Below are 26,796 nucleotides of genomic sequence, written 5' to 3' on the forward strand. Positions count from 1 at the left end.
TTCCGATGATGGCTGGGCAAGGACCGATCTGGGATTATTGATGTTATTTTGTGTGCAGGTTTTGCCCTTACTGCTAACCTTCGATGGTTACATCTGGAGGTAGGAGCTATTCTACTCTGTGTTTGCACAGCAGCTAGTGCAATCTTCGGGACCTGTGGTGCTTTATATTGCAAAAATAATAAATTGCTGACAGTTTTAGTAGTAGAATAGGGTTTAGAATAACGGTATAAATAGCAGTGCCTGGGCTTTTAATGGTAACTCTGTGATGACAAAGACAATAATGGTTATATTTATTTTTTAAAACCTGAAGAAAACCACTTGACCTTTCTACTATTAAAGAATTCAGGTACAGATGAAGGAACCATAAAACTGAAACAGAGCACGACCTCAATTTTTATACTCAGTGGAAGGTGTCCTAACAACAAGGATCCGTGCTTTACCATATTGCAGCACTGAGGCAGAAGGCTTTCCTACAAACGAAGGGGTACCACAAAGAAGCCTTAATTTTGTCGAGGGATGTAAACCTCCAAATTACTTGAAATTGTGCTCTTTCTTGCAGCCGCTTGAAATAGACGTTTCATAGAATGCCTATAGAAAATTGTAACTTCTCATTTCAAAGGCTACAGAAAACAGAGAAGGAAGGGAAGGCATAAATTCCTTCCATTCCACGTAGGCCAAAGCAGAGATAAAAGCTTCTGCAAAACTGGAACCAAGATTTAATATTGGGGAAGAACACAAGTAATGGAGAAATGCTTTTTTTTTTTCCCATTAATACTCTATTTGTCCTTTTCCATCTTCATTTTGTTTCCCCTTTTTTATTGTAAATCACTAAAGACTGACTCAGACTTTCCTCGGGGACCAGTTATCATAGTAACTACTGCCATTATGGGGAGGGCATTTTCCCTTCCTTACATTTACACCACTACTTTCTAGCTCCTTTTGCCAGACTTCTTCATCTGTGTAACTCCTCCATAGCAGCAGAATCACAGCTGAAATGTGCAGGTATAAAAACATCAGGCTCTGTGTGTTATTTGAGTTTCACGAACTGAAGGATGATCAGGACTGACACCTCTGTATTTTCCAGCCACTTGAGAGTCACCACAAATAGGATTTGTGTATTTAAGGAAATTTCATGGATGTTGGACCATGAACCTACTGTTGGCTCATGTTTCCATCCAATAGCATTCAATCTAATTTAGCAACACACAGCGGTTAACAAACACCGGTCATTCCACCTCAACATGCAGTTTTATATCTAGGCTTGTTGTTTGTACTTTTTGAAGCAGAGAAGTGTTATAAACATGTCTAAGTGAATGCCGGCATTGTGCAGCAACGTAGAGTAGTACCCTGGTGCTTTTCATAAATGCTATTCTTTAGCCCACAGCAACACAATTACGCAGGACTGCGCAAGCATCGTCTCACTCTGGCTGCGACATCAAATGCTTCTGCAGCATTTCCAGCCTCAGACAGAAAAGAGGATTGTTTCATGTAATAAGTCTGCAGAAGGATTTTATAAATATTGTTATTCTTCCTCCATTTACAGTTAAGCAAACAACACAAGGCAAAGCAGTTGCCAGAGTACAATCGCTAGCCTTACACAAAAATGTGAACTGCTTTTGTGCAGGACAGGGAGACTGAGGAAAGCGATGGAGAACACGGAAAAGTGCATTCGTGTTTGATCTCATTTGTCTGCTTAAATTCTGTTTAATTCTTTATTCTTCTGCAATAAAATGTTTGAGGGTAGGACAACAAAGAGCTTGATGGAAAAGTAAACACATTTGTAAAGCATACTAACACTCTGTACTTATTTATTAAGCAGATACAAGGTTTGCTTAAAAGCCACAACAATATAGCAGAGTAAAACAACACTTCTAAATGTACCAGCTTTTGGAGCTGATCCTGAAAGACATGGACCTGTGACACAATTGTCCAGACATTCTGAACATTCCTGTCTTCTCTACCCTCTAGGAATTTAGGATCTGATTTAAAAAAACAAAACAAAACAAAAAACTCTTCAAATACCAATTAGTGAAACGCACTATGACATATTTCCGTTTTAAATTTACTGAAGAAAATGCAAGATTTATAACACCAGAGCTGGACTGATTTATGGATGTAAGGAAAGCAACATACGTAGGCAGATATTACATCTTTTATTAGACCTACTGATGTCACAGAAGCTTAGGAACTCGGTGGCATTGTTTAATTTGGGGTTTTCAAGTTCTGCTGCACATTTTGCATTTCAGGTTGGAAATTCTAGTAACTATTGTGCTGTAATGATAGTGTTGCTATAGAGCTACAGTAATCAGGCAAAGGTTGTAGGTAGAGGATTGTCTAAAAAAAGATGTTAACTCTGCCTACAACTTCTACTGTAGACTGTGAAAAGCAGTTCCAAAGACACTGTGCAACTAAAACCTGAGTTACAGACCTTTGCAAGATGTAATAAATTACACTAACAGAGCATAGAAGGAATCTTTCCTTTATTATTAACGCCTCTGAATTTTCGAGAAGTGCTGAAGCTCTTTGAAAGCTTACAAAATTAACATTTAAGGTTGTCTTAAAATGCAGTTCACAAATAGCACCTTCACTGCTTAGTTTCAACACCTTAGGTTTAACACTGAGGCAGCCTTTACAGAATTTTTGTCTTTACTCTTCTAAGTCAGCTCTAAGGAAAAAAAGTTGTTATTATTATAAAAAAATTAAATTTTACTTTACAATTAAACAGTGACTACGGAAGTTTCATTTTCAGTTAAAAGTGAGGGATATATAATAATATATGGGAAACCAAGCAGCTCCCTAGAAAGTATATAATTTTTATTTCATATATTTCTAAAATAATACCAGGCAGGACACACTCAAAAACACAGACCTACAAAAATACCATGAAACAAAAAAATGGGTGTTTAAGAAAAAAGTCCCATCCTCCCCACACACATGCCCCTTTGAATTCTTGCAGGCCACCTTTGGCAGTCGCTGGGGTCGATACCTCTGCCACTCGCACACTAGGAAGAGTGGCAAGTGAGACAAAATAATCTGCATTTCTAAGTGCAAATAAAAATAAATCCTTTAAACTACTGCTTATAAAGTGAAGTGCCAAATACCATATTAGAACAAAATGATCTTTCAGTTGAGCTGGTTAACACAGATACAAAGCTGTTGACCAAACTGCTAAGTGTGTAAAGAACTTTGTCACAGTTTTATGAGTAAGATTCAAGTTGCATATTTATGAACAAAGAGGGGTTTCTACAGAAAGAAGCGTATTTAAAAAAAAAACCAAACCCTGTTTCCATACACACAGTCTCTGAAGATGCTCTGAAGATGCTGTTCAGTTAACACTGAACAGAGATCAAAAATTGTGCATTTCTTCTCTGAAGATGTTAGCTTGCGCATTTTTAAGAAAATCACTTCAGCAGCGATTTTTAATGCTAAGTTGTAATACTTAAGACCACTCTTGTGAAACATGCTATGACAGATTAAGTAACACAGACAAGATACTGTATGAGAGACACTACAAGACCTGTAAGCGGGTAAAGTGCAAAAAGCTGACAGATTTTAGCCTGCACCACATCTTACAGGACAAGTTGCTTTGGAAACAGTTCTGTACAAAACATGACAGCTAATGAAGAACCTGAGCTATGACTTAGTTTTTCCATCTGAAATCACAGTCAAAATTCAGCTGTTCAGCTAGATGCTTCACCACCCAACGCAAGAGGGGCATAAGCCCAGACACTTTGTTCAAGCTTAGAAGTCAAATGCGGATGCCAACAGATTTCTGGTTCTGTTTACGCCTGGAAAAAGCCCACCTTCTGCAAAAGCCAAACAGATCCAGGAGGTGGATGCTTCCCTGCCTTTAATCGTTGGTGATTAAATGGTAAGATCACACATTTCAAGCATGCAGTTTAGATCCCTTTATCATAAGCAGGAAAAAAAAGTCTTAAAATAAACCCTAACGGAACTCTTCTCAAGAAAATGCAAGATAGGATAAAATCCCTTTTCTGAAAGGGGCACCAATCCCCACCTCCCTCTTCCCAGGGAAACATCATTAATCTGTAGGCCATTTCAGATGCCTTTCTTGCTTAAACTGCTTATGCTGTCCGTCACGAAGCGAGGATGCATGCTTAACAGTTAAGGTATCAAGTATATATATAGATTATACACGCTATTAATTTCTTTTATAGAGTGTCTTAACATAAACAATTGCTCAGACTGAGCCGAGAGCAGTTGGCCACCAAACTGAACAGAAACAAGAAGCATGCGTGGGGGGAGGTTAAGCATTTAAGATATGCAACCATCTGTAGCATTTGCCTAGGACTGCCGATACATACTTTTAATAACAAGCCAGATCTCAAGAGGAAATCTCTTTTAAAATATCGATATGCAGACACTGAAATACAGATCTATTGAAATACTGCATCTGTAGCAGGGTATGAGGTAAGTGCCCTTGCCCTCCGTGTCAGAAATCTAAGAGAATGCAGGGGAGGAGTTGAAGAAACAAAGAAAGAAATCATGCAGAAGTAAGCACAGCAGATGAGAGTGTTGCTCTGAACTCCAAGTCCCCAGCTCTGGCCCCTGAAATAACGTCTTAGAAGTTCCAGCTGAAAGAAGTCCTTGGTCAAGCAAGCTAGAATTGCATTTTGTATTTTACTTTAAGCTTTCTGTATCTGTGCAGCTGACTGAAGCCTCACTACTTACTTTTGTTTCATCACTGGTGTCAGAACGAAAGACAGAACCTACAAGGATGCTTCTCCTCCATAGGGCATGATGAACGGAAGGCTGGCAAAGCACATCGGAGAGGGGCCTCCATTCTAAGACATGCTTGGGGAACACAGGCTGAGGGAGGTATTTCTTAGGTTGTTATGGTCTATCCCAGTGCTATCTTCTAAAAGAAATTAGAACAACGCTCCTGTGAGACTTGGATAGTTAAGGGTCAGACGACAATCCCAAGCAAAGCCCAGCATTTTGCAGTATTTGTTTTAGAGGTTAACACACAGAGGCCTAATATAAATGTTTTATTTAAAGTAAAAAGTGTGCACAAATAAAGGGAATGATCATACAACAATGTTCAAGACCATATTCCATATGAAACAGGAAAACAGTAGTGACAATATTAACTAGCGGAGCACCCATAAGAATCCAACTCGCATACAAAAAGGAGGTTACTCCACATAAATACATCATGCTTCTGATGCAGACACTTTCTCCAAAAGACAAAGCCTACTGCACTGGACTGTTTACACCCAATGTCCCTTCTGAATATTTTTGACAGTTGCTATACGCTTAACAATGAAAAATAACTGTTAATATCATGGCACTTTGGAGAAAATTAAAGTTTAAAAATGGATTTACAGTCATTTAAGATGTTTATCACTTAGCAACATTCTTAATGGTTAGATACGTAAATAGAAAAAGTATCTTTTCTGTGACATTAACTATAAAAAACCCCTAACTTTTGCTTTAAGCACAAAAGACAGTGTTTTTTAGTCCATTACTCTTCTGTGATGAATAGCAGAAATGCCCTTCCTTACAGAAAGCCATTTTACTTAATACCCCATATGAAATTAAGCCACTGTAGAGACAAGGACTTTCTTGTTTGCTTTAAATAACTTCTAAGTTTAGTATCAATTAAGTCCTGATGTCTAAACTAGTCATGCAGGTGTCTGAGTCGGAGGCTAAACAATTAATCACAATTTCAAAACTGCATGTAAGCAGTTCACTTGACATGAACTAAACGTGCTGAAGTTATTAGCTGCTCTTCAAAAGGAGGTTTACTCCGATATTTTACATTTGAAAATATACAACTTGAGTTTAAGGGAACCTGATTTTTAACAGTGCGGAGGTTCAGTGCTTCCCTGAAATTGAGGGCCCTCCAATCACTTCCCAGTTCTGAAAACTCAGCCCAATATTTAAGTTTCCTATTCATGTTGCAAAGAAAAATATGAACTAAATACTATACCATGACACTACTGTGTATTTGTGCAATCTCTCTCCTCGAAGTTAACATGTAAGTGAAAAAACATACACCGGAAGATTTGTGCTATGAATTTACAGTGTTGCCATACGAGGATTTTCAAGCAGAGACACTGACCAAGCAGAAGTCTTATTAAAAGCTTCAGATAAAGTTTGCTAATTTGTGCTTACAGATACTTAGATCTGCTTTCAGTAACGCTTAGCTTGCCTTACAGCTCTTACTTATATAACACAGATTCTTTTCTTCAATGTCTCTTAATCCCTTTTCCCAAAATAATAATAAAAAAGTGGTACATTTGGCATTTCTTCAGCCTAAGACATTCAAAACTATTCCTTAAACATTAAAAATAAGACTTATCTGTGCTGTATATTCCACTGTTTAATAACATGAAATGTAAGAATCACACCTCCCAAAAGTCCTAGTTTGAACCGTTCTTTCAATTTATTCCAATTGCTTTACTATCAACTTTGAGTCTACTACCAACATTTGAGGTTTGATTGTGATTACAAATCACCATCTGTAAGTGAAGTTAAGGGAGCCATTGTGGACAGCACCTATTTTTTCCTAGATGTGCTTTTTCCACTGGCAAAGTCGAATGCATTTCCAACAGTATGGCAATGAGATTAAAAAAAAAAAAAAAAAAAAAAGGGAAACAAATGCCCTTATCTAGGCCATAGCTGTAACATATGCAGTTCTGATACAGTTAAGACAGCAAGTGTAAAAGCCATAAATAATAGTATGAGGTTCTACATCTGTCAATATTAGCTGCCCATTACTGCTAAAATACACTCTACGGATTTTACCTTTTTAAAGTATTAATTGAATTCCATTTATTTAAACTGACACTTTATATCACATACAACCCTCACTGAAAGGGACAGGCTGAGAAAGGCACTCTCTGTGTATCAGTGTACAATTCCTAGCATATAATTTCGGAGCAAAGTCTATTGATTCTAATATTCAGTTAATCATCTCCTTTTGGATAGGATCCATATACCCCATGAAAGCAGCCACTCTTGACCTAGTCAGTTTAAAAATCTGGTCTCCTTGCCGTCATTTCAATCTGAAGGGCAGTAACACAGCTCTAAGTCTAAGGAGAACAGGGAAATCAGATGTTTAGAGAGATTTAGAACTACAGAAGTCGTAAGTTCTTACTTGTCTTGCTGGAAAAGTGGAAGTCCTTTAATAATATTTTATTACATCCCCTAATGCAATTTGTATTCTTAAAGCAGTAAGAAAACTTTCCTTTATCAGGATGCTGTATTGGCAGATTATACAGCCAGACCCCATTGTTCAGTCAGGAGCCCCAGAGACCAACCTTTATATTCAAGTTTGGCAAGACTGTTGGAAAGTTTTACATTTTAAATCTGGCAGCCAAAGGTTCAAGCATCACAACTGTCCTGGACAACAATTCATACAAAAAGAAAATTAGTGAGTAATTCACACTAGGTGGCAAGGGTAAGATGTTCAGTTACTCGTTTTATGCAAGTGCATCCAAATGAAGAGATGTTTACCCATGCAGAAACAAACTGAGTAACAATTGGCACAGTCCAGAAATGGAGAATTCAAACACATTCCTCAGCTGACATCAAAAGAGGATTTATATATTCAAAGCCTTCAAATTCTGACTGGTCAATCTTCTTCACAATATCACTATTAAAATTAAAAAACAGTCATTAGTTCAGCAAAATTTAAAAGGTAACAATACTAACTGACAGTTTGCCTTTAAATTTAGACCTGCACACCGGATTGCAACTGAGGACATTTCCCTTCTCTCTTTTGTCCCTCTCTATCCTTACAGTTACCACTGTTGGGGCTTTTTTAGTCCCTGTAATAGTAACAAAACACAAAACCACTCAGGACCAGTGACTGGGCTGCTCCCATGCACATATTCTCCCCACAAAGCAATCTGCAAGGTTTGCAGTTTTAAAACTTTCCCAAAACAGTCAGTTTTGTAGATCACTGAAAACATTGGGATGTGATAGATACCGCACTTGCATCGGCAACTCTTCTAAACTTTGTTTGTACATGATGCATTTACAAAGGGATGAAGAAGGAAGTTTGATCTCAGACCTAATTAAGGTGCACAGGTAACATTTAATACTCACTGTTTGTGTTTACATACTATATGAACATTAGACAAAGCTCCCCCAAAATTCCTAAAAGGCGAACAGCAGTGGCTCAAGTCAAACTAGAAAGGCCCTTCCCTCCTCATCCCAAATCAGGGCCCCTCAGGAGTGAGGAACCACAAATCCACTACCAAAATCAAATGCATTATCATGCATTTTATCAAGGGTTTTCAGCCAGGCTAATCTTGCTTGACTACTAACAATTTAAAATACCCGAACAAGCCAAACAAAGCATTTTGTTCAGAACACCCAAGATAAATTCAGTCTAAACCCAACATTCTAGAAATATCGTGGCTTAAAGTAATGCAAAAAATAAACCACTTGACAAAACAGGTCTTTTCCTTCACACGTTCATTTCTTGCAGATGATACCACTAAAACTTGTAAAATAGCACTTAGTCATTTTTCCCTGAACTAAGATTCTTTACATCAACTTTCCCACTGTTAGTTGATTTTTTACATCATGCCCCAGAGCACAATACTTAATCCAGCCACACTAAGTCTACCATGAGGACACATAACAGAATTTTCTCCAAACTAACACAAGAAAATGTTATTTACTGCTTTATGTATACTCTATATACCACAACTACAGCTATTAAATGAAGTTTTATAACTCCTTCACTGACCTATCAGAACTTCTTAAATTCTACATTACTTACTCATCATCTGGAGTGAGCTGCACAGGTTCATTGGTGAATTGGGAGTCAAAGTTATCCAGACCAAATTCTCCAGATATATTTGGTTTAAATGGAGGCACCACTTGCTTTTGCTCCATCTAAGAATAAATGCACTTAGTGACACCAAGAATGAGTTACAAGTTATTGAATTATTTTTAAACAAGGCTGGAAGTTACTATTAAGTTTATTTTGTGTACTTTCTACAATCATTCTATTAATCTAGTGTACTTACTGTGTGTAAAAGGGTTAAAAGATTCTGTATTGGCATTATGGTATATCCTAAGTTAAGAGCTTAAGGTTTTTGAAGTTTTTACATCATCTCTCATGCTCACAAGTTGTCAAGCTATCACTGTATATAAAGAAAATAAGCCAAGCCAGTGGGCATTCACATACCAGATCCCAATCGACATTGCGAAAGAACGGATGTCCCTGGATATCTGCAAATCCTGTTTGAGGATGGCAGCCTAAACGTTCCTTTGGATCCTGCATAAGGAAGAAAATATTTCTAAATGGGTGCTGTGGCCTACACATGAATATAATACAAATGTTACAAGTTCCATGAGAAATGAAACACCAGAGTTACAAAGGACACTGAAGAACTAAGTTAGCATTATTTATTTTGGAAACTGTTCCAACGTACTGTCTGTAATAGGCATGAACATAGGGAAGCCTTTAACGGAATTTTATATAAACAACCATGCCATCTTTCTTCATTTTTATTCAGACCTGTTTAAATATACCATAGGTTTCAGAGCAAACTGGGTTAGATTACAAGGGAATTTGATTCTTCCCCCTGCCCGCCCCTCCCTGAGCAGACTGACTACGCCAGGCAATCACACTGGGGTAGTAACTGCAGGTTACTGATAAATGCAGTGGAAAGAAGGTTATTTTAACAAGACAATTGCACCTCCATGTACGCGTATTCACACGAGCATACATTACCAGGGAGTTGCAACACAAGCAGTGTTCTTGAGCAGTACTGCTTTCTTAGAATAATTTAAACAAATCTGTTTTTTCCTGTACCTCTTTATCCACACTCATCTAACGCTCACTAAATAAAGGCCAGCAAGTGCTCGGACTAGTCCACTCCCACATATGCACCTTTTGACTCTCAGGCTAGTTAGCTACCAGCAAACGGTGAGCATATACTGCCTCTGCATTTCTCCCAATGAAGTCATCAGCAGTTGTCAGAGTGATTTGCTAAGCTTATTTTCATTCTTAAAGAGAAGAAATCTGGTAAGTTTGTCCAATTCCCCAGGTTAAAGAATCACTCTGAGCATTTCTAAGCCTTTCAACTTGAAATTTACTCATGTTCCCACCCTGAGAATCTGGAGCTTCGGATTCTAAGACAAGTATCTAGAATAGGTCCCCCAGCCCCACGGAAATTCTGCTTTAGGCTCACATCTTTTCTACCCTGTTTCTGTATATGGCAGATAAAGTATGTCTGCTACACATCGGTTTGTCAACAGGTTTAAAAAAAAAACCAAACAAAAACACCACAGCTGCTCTTGAGAAGTCTTAAATAGTCCCCTTTAGCTCTTACCTTATTAAGGAAACTCTTTAGAACACCTGCTGCTTTAACAGAAAGGGAACGGGGAATTCGGATCTGTTTTTCCAAAATTACTGCAAGAAAACAAGGTTCATATCAGCCTTTGCATCTTTAAAGTTAGATTAAAGGTAAGTAGAAACAAAGCACTAAAGTGCAGGAACACTCATGCTACTTACCTTGGAAAAGATAATCTTCTGTGTTCTGATCAGGATTGTCGGAACTCCCAACAATATCAAATGGTGACCGGCCCGCCATCATTTCAAACATAAGTACACCAAGTGCCCACCAGTCTACACTGAAGCCTAGAATTCAAAGGAGAAAACACCACTGAAGATATTTTGGAGCAAAAATACCAACAATTTGGGGGCTAAAGACAGACATGCTTTGAGAAGAAAGAATTCATTCAAAAACTTAAGTATTGCCAGTCCTTCCAATTATCTGAACAAAGGACAGGTAACTTATGTGTGCAATAGGAGGGAATGCTGTACAAAGAAAAGGAAATGAAAAAAGTTTAAAGGTTGGTGTTAGGACCTTAACAAAGGTTTAGATAACATTTAAGCCTAGTCATTACTAACCAACAGGAGGGGGTTGGTTATCCAGGGCAGGGGATGAGGACAAGGAGGAAGTATGTGATTCTTAATGGTAGCAAGACAGTCATGTATGGAGCTAAGCACATGTATTCTACTATTCACTTCTAAAGAAAGAAAAAAATCCAGTAGCCAGGCTGGGACTGATATAATCTGGTTGGCCTAGAAAGTTTGTGAAAAGCAAGGAAGATGTGAAGCCAGTCTGAAAGATACATTCGATTGAAATAAGATGGTAGATTTAAAAAATAGGTATACTTTTTTTTAAATAGGAACTAATGGTAGAATTTGTTAAAATCTTAAGGGCCGAAAACAGATCAAAGATCTGCTTGGCACAGTATTGGAAGCCTAGGAAGAAAGGGAAAGTAACACAGCAAGCCTTCTATACTCTTACGTCTCTTGCTTCAGGAATCTTGTGGACTTCCTGAACAAGCAGTTGCATAGACAATTTCATTGTTAACACTGAGATTTGTGAAAGGGATGTCTACTATCTAGGCCCTCTGCAATGCATTTATATCTAATACTATCATTGCTGCCAAATATACAGCTCCAAACCTGAACACAATTCAAGACTGCAAGTATATCATTAGTAGTAGCTAAAAATAGTTATAAACAATAAGAAATTTGGAAGACTCCAAGCTATTCTTGGTAAAATAAAATAAAGATAAAAAGAATTTAAAACTTGGAAGGTAGGGTATCTCATTTGCTTGGTGTGATGTTTTCTGCCCCTCCTTTGATGGGTTTATTTACTTTTTCAGACAGGATGCTGAATTAGACTGATGACGTGTCTAATGGAGATTTATCCTTTCTACTGCAAACAACTCGAGTAAGAAGAGACAAGGTGAAAGTTATACGGCAGCAGTGCAAAATTCAATTTACCATAATCCTCTCCCCGGAGAATTTCAGGTGCAATATAGTTTGGAGTCCCACAAAACGTGCTGGTTGTGTCACCAGGCCTCAGACCCTCCTTTAAGATAAGATGGGAAGAAAATACTTTACAGTTAGCCAAAGATCCCACACTCCCCCTCTGCTACAAACTTCATTTTTAGTTCATTTAAGCGTCCTGAATAAACTGCTTTCGTTTTAGTAAAACTATACTTAAATCTGTATGTAAATGAATAGAAAACACTACTTGTTTCAGAAGAAACAGAAGTAGGTTGCATCTAGAGTCTCAAGAGGATGGCACATACCTACTGACAACAACATCTTAAGGTTTTAGCTAGTAAGCTCCACCACATCTCCAACGATAGGCAAGTGGGAATAACTGAGGCATGGTGGAACAGCTTACATGACTGGCATGTTGCGATGGACAGATACAAGGTTTTCAGAGAAGACCATGGGATGCAGAATGGGGGGAGGTTACCCAAAGAAGTTGTGCAGTCTTCATCCTTGGAAGTTTTCAAGGCAAACTGAATAAAGCCCTTAGTAACCTGGCCTCATCTGCTTTGAGCAGGAGGGTGGATTAGATTTCCTGAGGCCCTTTCCAACCTGTGTTATTTTATGCTGCTCAGTTGCTTAGCCAAAATCATAGCATTTAAAATAGTTCTAATAGATCAGCATAATGGCAATTCCACAGCAAAGTCAAACCTGTGCTCCAGTGTCTTTGTAGTGACAAAAGTTTTCTAGAGAAAATGGGAAGTGTCATAGAATCCAAATGGCAGCAAGTGTGACTGATGTATTTCATTCTCTTCCTCTTTTTGAAATCAAGCTAATTTGACTATTTCAGCCTACCTTTCCCAGTCAAGTTGATACAGCAGCTTTATAAAAATATAAACAGTATATATATGTTGTCTGCACACTGTGGCATTTTCCTTTTCTCCATTTGTAGAAGTGAAATAAGTATACAGCCTATCTGCACTGCGTATAAACGCGTGCCTTGAAATTTCACATTTTTAAGTCTCTGCATCTTTTAATTTATGACAATTTTTTAATTGTTGATTTTACTGGTTAGCAAGGAACTAGAGCTTACCTTGCACATGCCATAATCTGTGAGTTTAATATGCCCTTCAGAATCTAGTAGCACATTATCCAGTTTTAAGTCTCTGTAGATTATCCCTCGTTCATGTAAATAGTTCAATGCTAGACTGATTTCAGCAGAATAAAACCTAGTGTAGAAAGAGATATTGATTACTCAAGTAATCAAAAGCCAAACCACAATAACATAGTCTTGGTAATATGATACTTTTCTAAATATAATCCCATGTATTCTATTATTTTTCATCAGAGAAGTGGTTAAGTTGTTTATAATCATACAAATGTTTCTAACCACAGTCACTTCAAAAATTATTTTTAATTAATATTAATGTCTACTGAAATCATCCCTTTCATCTCACCATCTGAGATGAAGCATATGCACCAAGAACTCAGCATTTGCCTGGACAGCTGGTAGTGGTTCTTGCAAGAGAAACACATTGGTATCATTAGACATTTAAAAAAAATACCACAAAAGTGTTTTTCTAGCAAAAAAATTCAGAATCAGACTGAAGTCATCTAGGGTAATGCTAATGCAAACAAGACCTAAGTGCTTCCTATTACAGTTCCTCCTTGAAACAAAAATATGGTAGCTTGCAGCATTAAAATGAAGATGCAGCTTCCCATTTCTTAAATCCTTAACATCTGGAGAGGATTTCCCAGCTCATCATCATAATCTCTGCACTACTGCACTGTGTCAGAAAACCAACTACTCTGATGCAAGAAATCTGAAATTAGACATACCTGGCATGCTCCTCTGGCAGCTTTCTCTGTCTCTGCATATGAAACATTAGATCGCCTCCATTTACGTACTCTATAACAAAGAATAACCTGAAACACACAGGAGATTGTTACAAATTACTGTATACAAGGCTGAAAGAGGTCTGAGGTGTTACAGGTTGTCTGTTATTGAACAATGTCACTTCAACTCCTCCCATCTCTATGGCTGGTTTCACCATTTTCCCTCCCTTTGAATAAATTCCCAAAGTTAAAAATCAAGTATACAGAGTTTCTCTAGATAATTCCTTTATTGCTAAAGGAAAGTAAGTAATCCTTCCCACATTCCTAATCCATTACAGCTACTGCTTGTCAGTATTACGTATGTGACTTACAGAAAATAGATTCACATCAGTTTCTATGCACAAACCACAAAAAAAAAAAAAATTTCTCATTTTCCTTCCCGATCCCTTTAATCTTCTTTGTTTGTGGTTAATACTATTAGTATATTACAAATACTCTTTCTTCTCACTTCCTTCCACTAGCTTCTCACCTTTTCAAACAGCAAGGATGTTGTTTAAACACGCAATAACTATATTTCAGATATACTGAAACTTATTACTGTATAGAATAGTAATTTATCCATCTACTGCAATCTCTTCTCCTATACATAAACACACAGGAAAATAATAATTTTCATCTCTATTACCCTGTTTTCCTTTTCAAAATTCAGGTACTATTTTCCGAGTCTTGCTCAGAGACTAGTCTTGATAGAGTCCATGCAAGTTCGAGATAAATTTCCTCATTTTTCGTACTTCTAATTTCTCTCTCCCTAAACCTTTTTTTCCTCCCACTCTAGGTTCTGTCTTCTACCTCATATTCTTAAGCCTTTTTTTACTGCTAACTGGACCTCTCTTCCTGTCCGGAATCCTTTCCATCATACCCACCGGTACTTTACATTCTTTTGCATCTTCCCAATCTGAAAAGCTTAGCTGATGAACACAGCCTTTTGCTCATAAAATGCTACTATGATTTACAGTACGTGGACTTGTGCTACCTACCTAACACTTAATGCTTTAAATAGGCCTTTGAGGTGCTTAACAGTATGAAATATTTTTTGAATGAGACTATCATCTTATCATGTTATGACCTTTACCTGCTTTCTGTCTGGAAGCAAGAGTGTAGTCCGACAAGAAAGGGATGATTTGAAGCCTGTTCAAAGACGTGTTTCTCTGTCTGAACCCAATCAATATCCTATTTAAGAAAAGTGACATTCAGAAAAGGACTGTTGCACTTCCTAGGTCAAGTATTAATGACAATTAGCAGAAAGATATTCAAGTGTTTTGCCATCCTCATTTTACTTGCAAGAAATTAAATATTATATAGTTCTCCAATGTGAAGTAAGACCATTTAACATACTCTTTTTTTTTTTTTTTTTTTTTTTTTTCCTGTCTTGAGTGTCCCATACTTTTAGCCTCAGTGTGTAACTACACTTGGGAACGCAAAAACACTCATCTATAAAAGATAAACTAGCGCAGACAAATGTAAAGTAGCATTGAGAAATGCCAAAATCAGTGGCAGACTGAGGAATAAATGCAAAAGCTCTTGGATAGCAAACCACAGTCACTCAAGTCTTTTCAGAGTAGCCTAAAGAAACACCAAGGAAATCTTCAGAAACAAGAGGTGTTTAGCATTTTAATACTGCAATTTCTCACAAGTTTCTGCTAATCACTGTACAAGCTACAAAAACTGTTAAGATGGAGGTCCAATGTGAAGAGCAATTAAAATAACATTGTGAGTTTTCCTTTGTGACAAAACCCCAAACTTTTAACATATGAAAACCAGACTCAACCCATTTCTTTTTCAGCTCAGCAAGCCAACATAGTAGGAGAGATATGGAATACTGCTCCAAAATAACAAAGCAAGACAGGCTTATTAACTTCAATTCTGCAGGAGCACTGCTGCAGACAGTGCTCATCACAGAAGGACACTGTCAACAGAGGCAATGAGACTCATGACAGAAACCACTGGCACAGGAGGGCAGCTGTGAGCTACCAGTCTGTCAATGAAGACCTCAAAACTGGCTATCTGTCTTGTGAACCTTCTGTAGTATAGTATGTATAAGAAACCGCATGCATAATTTTCAATTAGTGTTACAGACCCAGAAGCCTGGCTCTGACCTTGTGGTAGATACTGAAGCTTTTTGGAAGAGTTGCCTGATTTGTTGATAAAAAGCTTGCCTACCTCATCATCATTGACGAGCTCCTTCTTCACCACTTTCATTGCATAAATGCGTTCAGTTTTCTTCAGTCGAACAAGCAGTACTTTAGCATAACTGCCTCTTCCTATAACTCGGAGCAAATCAAAATCCTGAAGACCCAGACTGGAGGAAGCTTTGCCACTTTCTCTAATGCTCATTGCCTTTTGGTAAAGATAATTCAAAATCAGTAAGCAGGCTTGCCAATTTTAACAACTGCAAAAGTTAGCATTTCAAACGGAACACCAAAATTAATATAAACAACTGATTCAATTAACACTTGTTTTTCTTAAAACTGCACTGTCCTGGAAAGGAATGTGAGGGGAAGGGAAGGAGGCAGAGGAGACTTGGCAGATAAGGAACAAATGAAACTGGAGGAGTTTGGAATGCTTTCTAAGTCAAAGCACACCTGTACTTTCTAAATCGAAGCACATCTCAACTCAAGGTTCAAAATAACACAGCTTGCAAGCTGTACATGCGTACACCTGTGTGAGCAACCCACATGTGCTTTATGTACTAGTTTTCAGTTTGTGACAAGTTAAATTACTAAAAGCCTTTGTCTCTCTCCATTTCAAGATTTAAGATCTGTGAATACAGTTAGCGTGGTTACGATACTTTACCTCTTTTTCTTCACCAACATGGTCCAAGCTCTCATGACTTGAGGGATTGTACGGAATCACTAGAGGTGCAAGAAAAATTATTAGACCGATGCAATACAACAGTATTTTCTTTTGTCTTAAAATTTCCACACAAAAGAGCTCAGAGAGATACACAATTTAAATGCATCTGTTGTAAGTATTCAAAGCTGTTGGGTTTGGTGGCTGTTTTTTTTTAAACCATCAGAATCATTCTTTTGCAATACTGCATTAATAATCAGTTATGGCCAATGTAAAACCCTGTAATTATATTTGGAGATCTCTTCAGATTAATCTTGACTCCACACACAGAGAATCTTGTGCAGAACAGTGGTTTGTTTGGTATTTAACCTGATCATTGTCTATATTCAAATTGAAATGTTAGGACCATCACTCTGACTGCTACAAGAATGAACTTCTTTGGCTACCCATCCAGTAGAAACCCTGCTAATTCTGTTAAGGTTGGTTTGTTTGTTTGATCAGGGCATTCAAAGTACACAGCTTACTGACAGAAAAATGTAACTGACAGCCTAAATTCTTCCTTTTTAGCCAAGTTTCTTAAACTGGTAAGATACGGAAAATTGAGGAATTTTTATATTTATATCCCCCTTAGCATTAAGAAGCTGTCTTATTTTTCTTGTTCTATGGAAAAAAAGTAAAGAAGGGTTTTTAAAATAATTTTACTTAAAGTTACTCCGTTTCATTTTAAAACCCAACGTTCATGTTTCAGCAACTTACAGTAATTTAAAGAAAAAAATTATTGATCTGACCTGATTCTACATTATCTGGATGCACTGATGATGGATCCATAGGCATTATTGGTTCCTGCAAATAGGCACAGGATTTTTTAATAGACTGTCCAAGTGTGAGACATATTATTTTAGAGACAATAAAGGAAATAAATGATCCCTCAGGAATATAACCTAGCTACTTTTTAACTTGATCAGTCAACATAGTTACTGCTCTAATCCATACACAATAAAAGAAGCCACTGCAGTCCTTATTTTACCTATTTTCCAGAAGTTATGACACGCTTCCAGAAGCTGTTGAAGTGACAACTTAGTACAACAAGAAAAGAAGTACAGCAGATGAGAAATGAGACAGAATAGCTCACGTACTTCAGCAGTACATATATTAGTCACATGAATTCACAAAATGTAGACTTGTAGCTGTCTGCTTTTAATATTAAACCAGAAGCAGTAATCATCTAAATTTTTCTGGGGACTTAAGAACTAAAGATGATTGAATTTCTCGTGAGAAAAGTCAAAACTTCTGCACTTCATGTTCCTTTTCTGTAAAATGGGAAATAGTCTAACAATCTAACAGATACTTAGAGAATTTATTTTACCTGTACTTCACTTTGAAGACGTAAAATAGCATGTATGTATATGTATGCACTATGTAACAACATAGTTAAGGATGAGATAAATATCACTTGTACGTTTATATTTGACACAGGAAAAAATGGCAGATGTGAAAAATAAGACTCCTGCCTTGCCCGAAAATTGCCACTCTACTGAGTGAATCCCAAACTTTCTTGCGAAGTGTCACAGTAACCATAAAGAATGATGTTTCATCTACTGTGATTATTTGCAGACTGTAGTTTGAAAACCATTAGTATAAAATGAGGGTGGTATATGATTGGTTGGTTGTTGCTTTTTCAAGACAACTTTTCGGGTAAGTTTTACTTACTGGTTGTAGTGTGTGACGGCCACATTCAATACTGACAAGTTTGTGACACTTCTTGTGAACAAGGAGTTTGCAATTGATGCATTTATATCCCTGGCGACCCAGGCCCCATATTCGGTCAGTGCAAATGGCACAATGAGCTCTCTAGAATGACAAATCAACAAAACCGATTAAAGAGCAAAACTAAACAATAAAAACTATTCAGCCACATTTTCATTAACAAAAAACATAGCATAAGAGATCAGAGAGATCCCTACCAAACTTGCCACTATACCAAGAGTCTCTATCTGAAAACTTTAAGAGCGAACAGACAGATACAATACAGAGGAGCTCAAGAATTACAACTGAACAATAAGCAGCAACTGCTGTACAGAAGGTGTGCATCTACACGGAAAGGTAGAGGCACAGCCAGCCTCTTCCGCTGCACACAGACCCAGAGAGGCATGAGCCAACTCCAGGTCAAAAGCACTGCAGCTGAATCAGCAGGCTGCTATGACCAAGTTAATTTGCTATGTGTCTCGTCATCTCTCTGTGTAGATGAGTCCTTACATTTGTACAGAGGAAGGCAGGAGAGCAAAAGCTTCAACACATTAAACCACCAGATAACAGGAAATGGGAAGATCTCCACTCACTGAAGGACATTCACAAAACAACTCAAAAGATCCATGAAAACAGGGTGCCTACGAACGCAAGAGTGGAAAGCGATTAAATTACGGTGCCTTGGCAGCCTTTGACCAGGAAGAGGTCAAAAAAAAAAAGGCAGAAGTTAGATGTGAAGGATGCTTAAGATGAAGTTTAGTGGAGACGATCTCAAGCATTAAGCACACAATACACTAAGTTTAGAAAAGAAGGAAAGATTATTGAAGCTGTCAAGGAACCTGGCTTATTCAAATGTTTTGGGTTTGGTTTTTGCTGTTGCTTTTTCTAAATATAGCAGATAGCCTTCTTGGGCCCTAGCTAATTATATTTGACCATTGCTTCTTGAAAATATTACAAATGTTTTGTTATCTTCAGTTGATTACATGCCATCATAAGCAGGCCGTTTGGAGAAACATCTCAGGTTTTTGTTTAAAAGTCATGAAAGAAAAGTCTGTGCATAAGCAAGTTCAGACCTTTTAACTCCCAGAACTTAAAGAATTGAAAATGTACTTTGAGCTCATAGTCATCTAGTGCCAGTGTTCAAGTTTGCCCTCTTGGAAGATTTTAAGGGAACACGGGAGCATTTCTATAATTGCTATCATTGTTTCAGAGTATATGTCAAGTGAATTGCAACCAATTTTTTTTCTTCAAGTTCCTGATAATTTGATAATGATTAAGTTTCCTGAAGCTACAGGGTTACCAAGTCTCCATACCATAGACAAACAACAAAAATGAGAATAAAACCACCTTGTAATTTTTCAAGGCAGTGACATTAGTAATTACTAAAGTAAGACATCCCTGTACCATGATTTTAAGTACCCAACAAAAGTCTCACCCTGTTAAATCGTTTGGCTTGGAAAGTGTGACCATTTGCACAATAGAGCTTTCGCCACCGGCGGGCGCCTCGGCGATAAATGGATTCTAAGAGGAAAAACATATGATTATATCCATAAAAATACAAACACAGAACTACAACATCTTCTCATGGACGTTTCTGTGTAGAGCGATTTGCAGAGTAAAGTTTCACCCCTGCACCTTACAGAAACGTAGAGTAATGTTCCAAGTATCTTTTCCATTTTTTTAAGTTTTGGAGAAAATTTGAAGTAGAATATCCCAAATCAACTCAAAGTTAATTCCGCTTTTCCCAAGTTAAAAGAACAAGTCAAGAGTAGGAAAACTGCCCAAACAACACAAACACCTGCGTGCAAAGTATGCACCTACCTTACCTAAACTTGGGGAGGAGCTGTGGAGAAGGGGAAGGAGAAAGAAGGTGAATTTCAGGAGCATGCCCTGATTTATAAGATTGTTTGCACAAATCCTCCACTGTTTTAGATCCACAGCTGCCAGTGTTTGGGTTTTTTTTTTTTTTTATTTTATTTTTTACTACTAGAGGCACGTCAGGAATGAAAATTGAAAACTAGAATATTGAAAACTACGCTGAGTTGCAAATTTATTTCTGATTCAGTCCACAACCTCCTTTTTTCAGAAAAGCAGCATTTTCCAAACTGCCACACTTAACTTTTAAGCATGCACATTTACATCTGTCAGAGACATGGGTGTCAAGCTGACAGATGTGTGTACATAACATACACATGCTCCTTTATAAAACTTTAAGACAGAGGGAAAATTACCTCTTTAATGTCTAGTATATTAGCTAATGTAACTTAGAGGGTTTCGGAGAATACTCCTGATAGTACCTAAACATCACTTTAAAATTAATTAACCACAGATCTCTAAATGGTGATAAAACAAGTCATTACCATTGGTTACAAGCCTTTGTTCACATTAGCCAGCCAGTGATCTGGCAACTACCAAAAAGACAGGAATAGGATAAAAAACTGTCACGATAGAAGAGGCAAAAGCAAGGAAAGCAGAGTGACGTGGATAGTTAACAGGAATGTGAAATGCTTATTAACAATGATTCAGAAATGACAAATAACATTTCAGTTTAGCAAGACTTTCTATTCCTTTTAAATATTTAATTTTTAGAGATTTGCATTATGAATATTCATAAGTGTAGGATGCCAAACCATAGAATATCAAAATCTTCTAAAACAGGAAATCTGAACTCTTGATTTTTCTGTACTTCATAACTAAAAATGCCTACTTACTATCTTCTCCTGGACAAGGCATGCCAGGCCGTTCTGGTACACAAGGAAATACTGCAAGACAGACATAAACTTCTGATTAATTTTTATGTCAGACAGAAAATAAATCTTTGGGTTAAATACAACACTTCTGAAAGGCATTCAACCATTTAGGAAGACAGCACAGACTGCATTTTAACAAAACCTCGTGCAAGAGCAGGTGAGCTGAAAAGCTGCCACAAAACCCTTTTGCTGGACATAACAGTGATATACATGAGAAATACGAGCAAAAGGCAGAATAAACCAAGTTATTACCTAAAGAAAGTAACTAGAAAAAAGTAATGATTCTGGTTTCCCATGTGACCAATCATCACAGTCAGTATTTGGAAATCTTGACTATAAACACATTATATTACAGTGTCCTAACAGCTACATATGATCTTGTCTACATTAGCCTTTTTTTTCAGATTATTTGGCTTCAGTAACTGTCTGGGAGAGAGCACCCTGGTGCTGGTTTAATCAGAAGCTTATCAAACACAGAAATAAGTGGAGAAAGGGCAGATCAAAAAGCATACTGAAGTAATATATACTGAAACAGTGAAATATATTACAGATTACAGAAACAGAAACAGATTACGTTCTTCTTCCACTTTTTAAAAGTCTTCGTGGGAAGCTGAAAAACTGTCTCTTCCTTCCAAATGAGCTAATAGTGAACTATATTTTTTTGCATGCTTTTAGAGAAGGATCATGTTAAGACGCTGTAGTGTAACACACCCACTAACACTCTTTATGATGATCCCCTGCTTTTCTGCTATAAACTCTGTTAAATGGAAATCTATCTTCCACTTGTAAAAAGTCAGAAACAGTAAGAAAAATATACTGCAGAAGCTACAAAAAAAGGCATATAACCCTGAAAAAGAAAAACTGAACAATTACATATCAAATGGGCACGATATTGTTAGGTTCAAAACCGGTCTAAAGTACTTAATTTTAGAAAAGTCAAACTTTTGACTAATCTGGCATCACAAATGGAGCTCATCAACTTTTTCTCCTAATATAGGTGCTGCTCTAAAGCACTTATCAATAACAAAGTGTAGGACACTGTACTATGTATCTTCTACCATTCGTTGCCAGCAAGCGTATGAAGGCACTTGGGATGAATGAATGAGAGACAGGGGCCATCCTTCATTAATAAACTAACAGCAAAATATTTTTCCCTCCCTTAATTTAATGAAGAACATTGACAAAGTGCTGACAGCTAAAAAGCATGGTGCATGGTCTTCAGCATTCTTTTGACAGAACGCCACAACAGGCTTTGAGGAGTCTGTGCAAAAGACACAGATGATACAAGGCAAAAATTCTACTTATTCACAGGTACAAACACGAGAAGTAATATAATAAATTTCACCATACCATGAATTAGAAGCTCTGAATCCTTGTTTAGTTCATACAACCGAAAGGCCTCTTCTAACTCCAGCTGAGAAGAAACTGTACATGGATCTCCTGTAGAAAGAGAACAATATAAAACTCAATCCAATTAGTTCTGTACCATTCAACAGTTCCCTCACAGTTGGTTCTGAGATAATTAATGTAGCAAGAGAGAACAATATTCTCAAGTGTGGTAGTATTTATTTTTAATGCTGTTCAGAGAGTACATTTGAAAATACAGTCATATTGAATGCTTTCAGGGAAAATAGAAATATGAGATATTCCTAAGAGGCAAGCAGACCATAACCACAAAATGCCATTGGTTTGGTCTGCTACAAGCATGGTTACACATCATTTCAGTACAGGAGGTGCAGGTTATCTTCCTGCACCTAAAATCATTTTAAGATTCCTTTTTATTTCATGGATTTTTAATTAGAACTGAGTCAATTCTATTTTCACAGCTGCTTCAACATTGCCAAGACTTTAACCAGGAAGTGCAAAACCAGTTAGACCTCTAGTCTTCCCTCAGACCTCAATCAAGACATTGGACAAATCATGTAACCTAAGTGAAAACACCCAATTTTTCTGATTTTTAACTACTACTTTCACACTCACAGGACTATTTGAAGTAAAGTCCCTTAAAGAAAGGGCATCAAGGCAGGAAAAAAGTGTTGGTTGGTTGGTTTCGGGTTTTTTTTTCCTCTTTTATAAAACAATTGCAGCTTTTGTTAACCATTTGAGATGGAGCAGATTATCACACAAGCATTTGGCATGTACTTTCAAGTTCCTCTGACAAGACTGCGTTGGATTGCTTTAACAAATTTGTGCTTCAGAAGTAACAGTTTAGGACTAAGGTCTTTGTAGATATCTACTTTATGTTTCTAAAAAAAATAACGTGCATCCACAAAGGTATTTCAGAATCATTAAACAACACTTAATTACATCAGGGCAATTTTGGCATATGGTAGGTTTAAAACCTAGGCACAGGGGTGGGTGAGGATCAAAGGAGATCAAGCTAGAGATCTGCTGTATTCAGGATCAGGAGCAAGAAGGACCTTAAATTCTAGCCTTGGTTAATACTTCTTTGGACACACAGCCTGCACTTTACCTGCTTCTCAAGATTCATCTGAAGACTTCATCTGACATTTTAACTGATCTTCTGTATCTGCCAGCATTTGGAAACTGCTATAAAGACTGAAAAGAACAGCCATGCAACAAAATGTTTTCTTCAGTGTCTGATGCAGATTAGTAACATTATAAAAAAAAAATCCCCCTAAAAGAACAAACCTTGTTCAAAATAATACAACCACCAAAAAATTTTTAAAGCACTGTTGAATCTGAATCATCACCACCCCAAAGAAAGAAAATACTTCTGGTTATTAGTTAAACTTTTTTTTTCCCCTTCCACCTACACAAGATGTTCTGTGTGAGAACATGGGATTTATCTCCGCCTGCTTAAACTCCAGCATGTAAGCAGAACAAGCTTCTTTCTAGCCAAAATCCCCTACAGCAAGTCTACTGTCATATAACATTTCCAATTCTTAACAGAAATACTACTTTTCACACCCTTAAGTGGTAAACTGGTTGTGGGTAACTGAATTGAAGGCAGGCAGAACAATTTCTGTCTTAGCCTAACTGGACCCAGTCTGAAAGTTTTACTGCTTTGAGTCTTTGGTCAATACCATGGTTTGAAAGTTAACTAGCAACAGCCTATTAACTATTCTCTTCTTGGTTTGTACTACAAGATATCAAAATTAACACAGGCGTTGCTAAGGCTTTTCAGTAGAACCACACATCTAGCAGCCAGGGGAATATTTAAAACTCACCCTACAAAAGCTTTTCCAGTTAATTTGTTTTGTTTCTAATGTATCCATTCTTTTCTACTGCTAAAATATTAGTAATAAATGTAAACTGTCCATCTGCAGCATTCTGTCTTTATTCTTTTCTGCACGTCATAATCCTCAAAACGACTCTCTGAAGCCAGTGGTAATCATTTTTCATCATACCACCTCCCCGCTCCAATTAGCCTATCTGGACATCAAACTGCCTACCCACTGCACAAACTTATGCAGTGCAGAGCACGGGGGGAGGAGAAGGAACAACTGTATTTACTCAGACTCACTATGAGAATCAACAAACCAGTTTTTCTTCATTTGTTTCTGACACCTGTGCAAACAGTTTTGTGTTTCCTTTTGGCAGAAGAAAAGGAGGCTCTCAAGACCATACACCGTGCTTCAAACTTGGAACAGAAGGCTTACAGACATACTCTTTCAACAAATTTGGAGTAGTATGAATTTTGCAGCCAAAGACAGCTGGGATAAGTGTCATAGGAAAATATTTACTTTTGAGTTATATAGCAAGAAACAACAGACTGAACACAAACACAAGGCTAGCGTCCATCCTACCGCATGTTTCAGAAGACAGAGGTAAGACAAACTGACCGCATACAAACAAAATCAAAATTTGTCTAAAATCAAGTTCATTCTATTTTCCAGTTGCATCCGAGCATTTTTTGAAGTGATCCCACTCAACTAAACTAGGTCTGCCTTTGTTTGCCATTACCTCTATGAAAGAGAAGTAGTTATACATGACACTGCATCTTGCAAAGGCTAAAAAGACATTTAGTATATGACAAGCAAAAACCTTAGTGACTAGGTAAATCCAGTTTAGTCACATATCTGATCAAGCAGTTTAGTGAGGAAGTAGTGAAGAGATGGCCTAGACACCATCTAGGTGTCTTACACCGCAAGAAGCATGGGTAGTAGTATAACAAGTACCAGTCCACAGTACACACATTTCCTCATAGTACACACATTTCCTCATGCTACTATTAAATAGTTAACTTCAGTTTTAGTGAAGAGACTGCGATACAGCAATTTTCCAAGAAAGCAAATTATGAATTTCAAGAAAGAATATCAATTGAAAACACTAAAGAGTGGTGGAAGGAGAAGAAGAGAGGAGGCAGGGTCTTGGCAAGAAGCCACTGTAGATGCAAGAATTACTCATAATAAAGACGGGGGGGATTTTTTTTTAAACACACTCCTCATCACCAGATTAACTTTTTCTCCACTGACATTAAACTGGAAGTCAATGATTAAAGCAAAGACAGATTGCTTGTGAAAATTAAATCCTATGTGAATACATGAAAATAATTTAGTCAAACTGCAGCATTCCTTTTTTTTCCAGCCTATCTCTAATTAAACAGCAGAAATTGAGACAGAACAAACTGTTGCTTCAAGTAAACTATTGAATCTGCACAAAATTTTCTGCAAATGTTTTATTAAAAAATATATGTACTTGTTCCTATGACTGACACTGCACTCTTCCTCTTCAGTGAGAAGTCTATTATATTCCTCAAGATAAATCAAAACAGCCAGCTCACTATGAAGTAAATGTTCAATTCAAAGAGCACTGCTGCACAGTTCAGTCATAAACATTGTTCATTTTACTTTACTGCATCTGCCCAATATAAATAACTTTGGAATGATGAGAGGAAACAAACAAACAAACAAAAAAAAAAAAAGAAAAAAGAAAGAAAACCCACTCAGACTCCCAAAACCACATAATCTTCAACACACCTGCCCATACAGCACTTCCAAAAATCAGCTTTGGTCCATGTTTAGCTTTAAACTCTGAATAAACTGGCATTCACCCAATTTTGAATGGGAAAGCTGTGACAAGGGGAGGAAACAGTTCTATAAGCACCATTTATGCTGATCACTACATACAAATACTAACCACTGCCAAGAAATCACTGCATATTAGGGCCTTTTATGTATTGCAACAAGTACTTCACATCGTAAAGTAACTCAACGGCAATTTCATAATTCAGATGTCTCTTTGGTGTAGCTCAAAACCTATGTGCAGAATACACCAATTCCACAAAGAAAATAGGAACTACAGATAATCTTTTCGAAAAATTACTAATGTATACATACAGCTCAACTGGACTATATCTACTAAGGAGAAGGGATAACAGACTCTGAACTTTTTTTTCATCCAAGGTAAACTTTAACATGGATAATGTAAGTGCTAGAGATGACAAGAGTTCTCAGCCAAGGTTGTTACTGCGCTTTGGTGAAAAGTTACTATACATCATTCAGACAAGTAATGACTCTTTTAACATTTAGAAAAAGTTTCATTGGTATCTATGTGTTAATAGACTTTGGGTTGCTAAAGTAACAGCTGATACAAACACTCATAACATTTTTTTTTTTTTTTCACATACAACTCAACTGTATATTAAATTGTATCAATATTTTAGATAAATACTGTCATTTGTAATTTAAGGTTAGTTTAACTCTTTTCAAAGCTTTAAGGGGAACCATGGTCATCTTCAGCAGTAGAAAGGAATACTTTCTATTCCTTTCGTAAGAAATCCTAACATTGAATTCACGTTTTTATAGTCACTGAGGTTTTATTTGGTAAAAGAAAAAAAAAAAAAAAAAGAGAGCTCCACACTAA

The 26,796-nt window shown here is 37.1% G+C and overlaps 1 protein-coding gene across 4 annotated transcripts in view; it reads right to left on the reverse strand.

Annotated features, from left to right (window-relative positions):
* Window positions 1–4,994: 4,994 nt before the first annotated feature.
* The window catches only part of PRKCI (protein kinase C iota), a 33,406-nt gene continuing 11,604 nt past the window's right edge, over window positions 4,995–26,796 (reverse strand). For 2 of the 4 annotated variants that reach the window (XM_052804353.1, XM_052804352.1), the window contains exons 3-18: window positions 22,318–22,407; window positions 20,929–20,979; window positions 19,653–19,738; window positions 18,182–18,322; window positions 17,260–17,314; window positions 16,475–16,533; window positions 15,842–16,018; window positions 14,754–14,851; window positions 13,625–13,711; window positions 12,879–13,014; window positions 11,789–11,876; window positions 10,502–10,627; window positions 10,320–10,399; window positions 9,170–9,259; window positions 8,759–8,874; window positions 4,995–7,621 (exon numbers count right to left, since the gene is read on the reverse strand). In XM_052804353.1, coding sequence (XP_052660313.1) covers window positions 7,534–7,621; window positions 8,759–8,874; window positions 9,170–9,259; window positions 10,320–10,399; window positions 10,502–10,627; window positions 11,789–11,876; window positions 12,879–13,014; window positions 13,625–13,711; window positions 14,754–14,851; window positions 15,842–16,018; window positions 16,475–16,533; window positions 17,260–17,314; window positions 18,182–18,322; window positions 19,653–19,738; window positions 20,929–20,979; window positions 22,318–22,407 — 1,568 coding nt within the window. In that variant the 3' untranslated portion in view covers window positions 4,995–7,533. Of the gene's footprint in view, window positions 7,622–8,758; window positions 8,875–9,169; window positions 9,260–10,319; window positions 10,400–10,501; window positions 10,628–11,788; window positions 11,877–12,878; window positions 13,015–13,624; window positions 13,712–14,753; window positions 14,852–15,841; window positions 16,019–16,474; window positions 16,534–17,259; window positions 17,315–18,181; window positions 18,323–19,652; window positions 19,739–20,928; window positions 20,980–22,317; window positions 22,408–23,440; window positions 23,549–26,796 lie in introns of those variants that run through there. The other 2 variants (XM_052804354.1, XM_052804355.1) reach the window with 2 other exon arrangements.

This window comes from Harpia harpyja, chromosome 12 (genome assembly GCF_026419915.1).
Source record: "Harpia harpyja isolate bHarHar1 chromosome 12, bHarHar1 primary haplotype, whole genome shotgun sequence".
Taxonomy (NCBI): Eukaryota; Metazoa; Chordata; class Aves; order Accipitriformes; family Accipitridae; genus Harpia; species Harpia harpyja.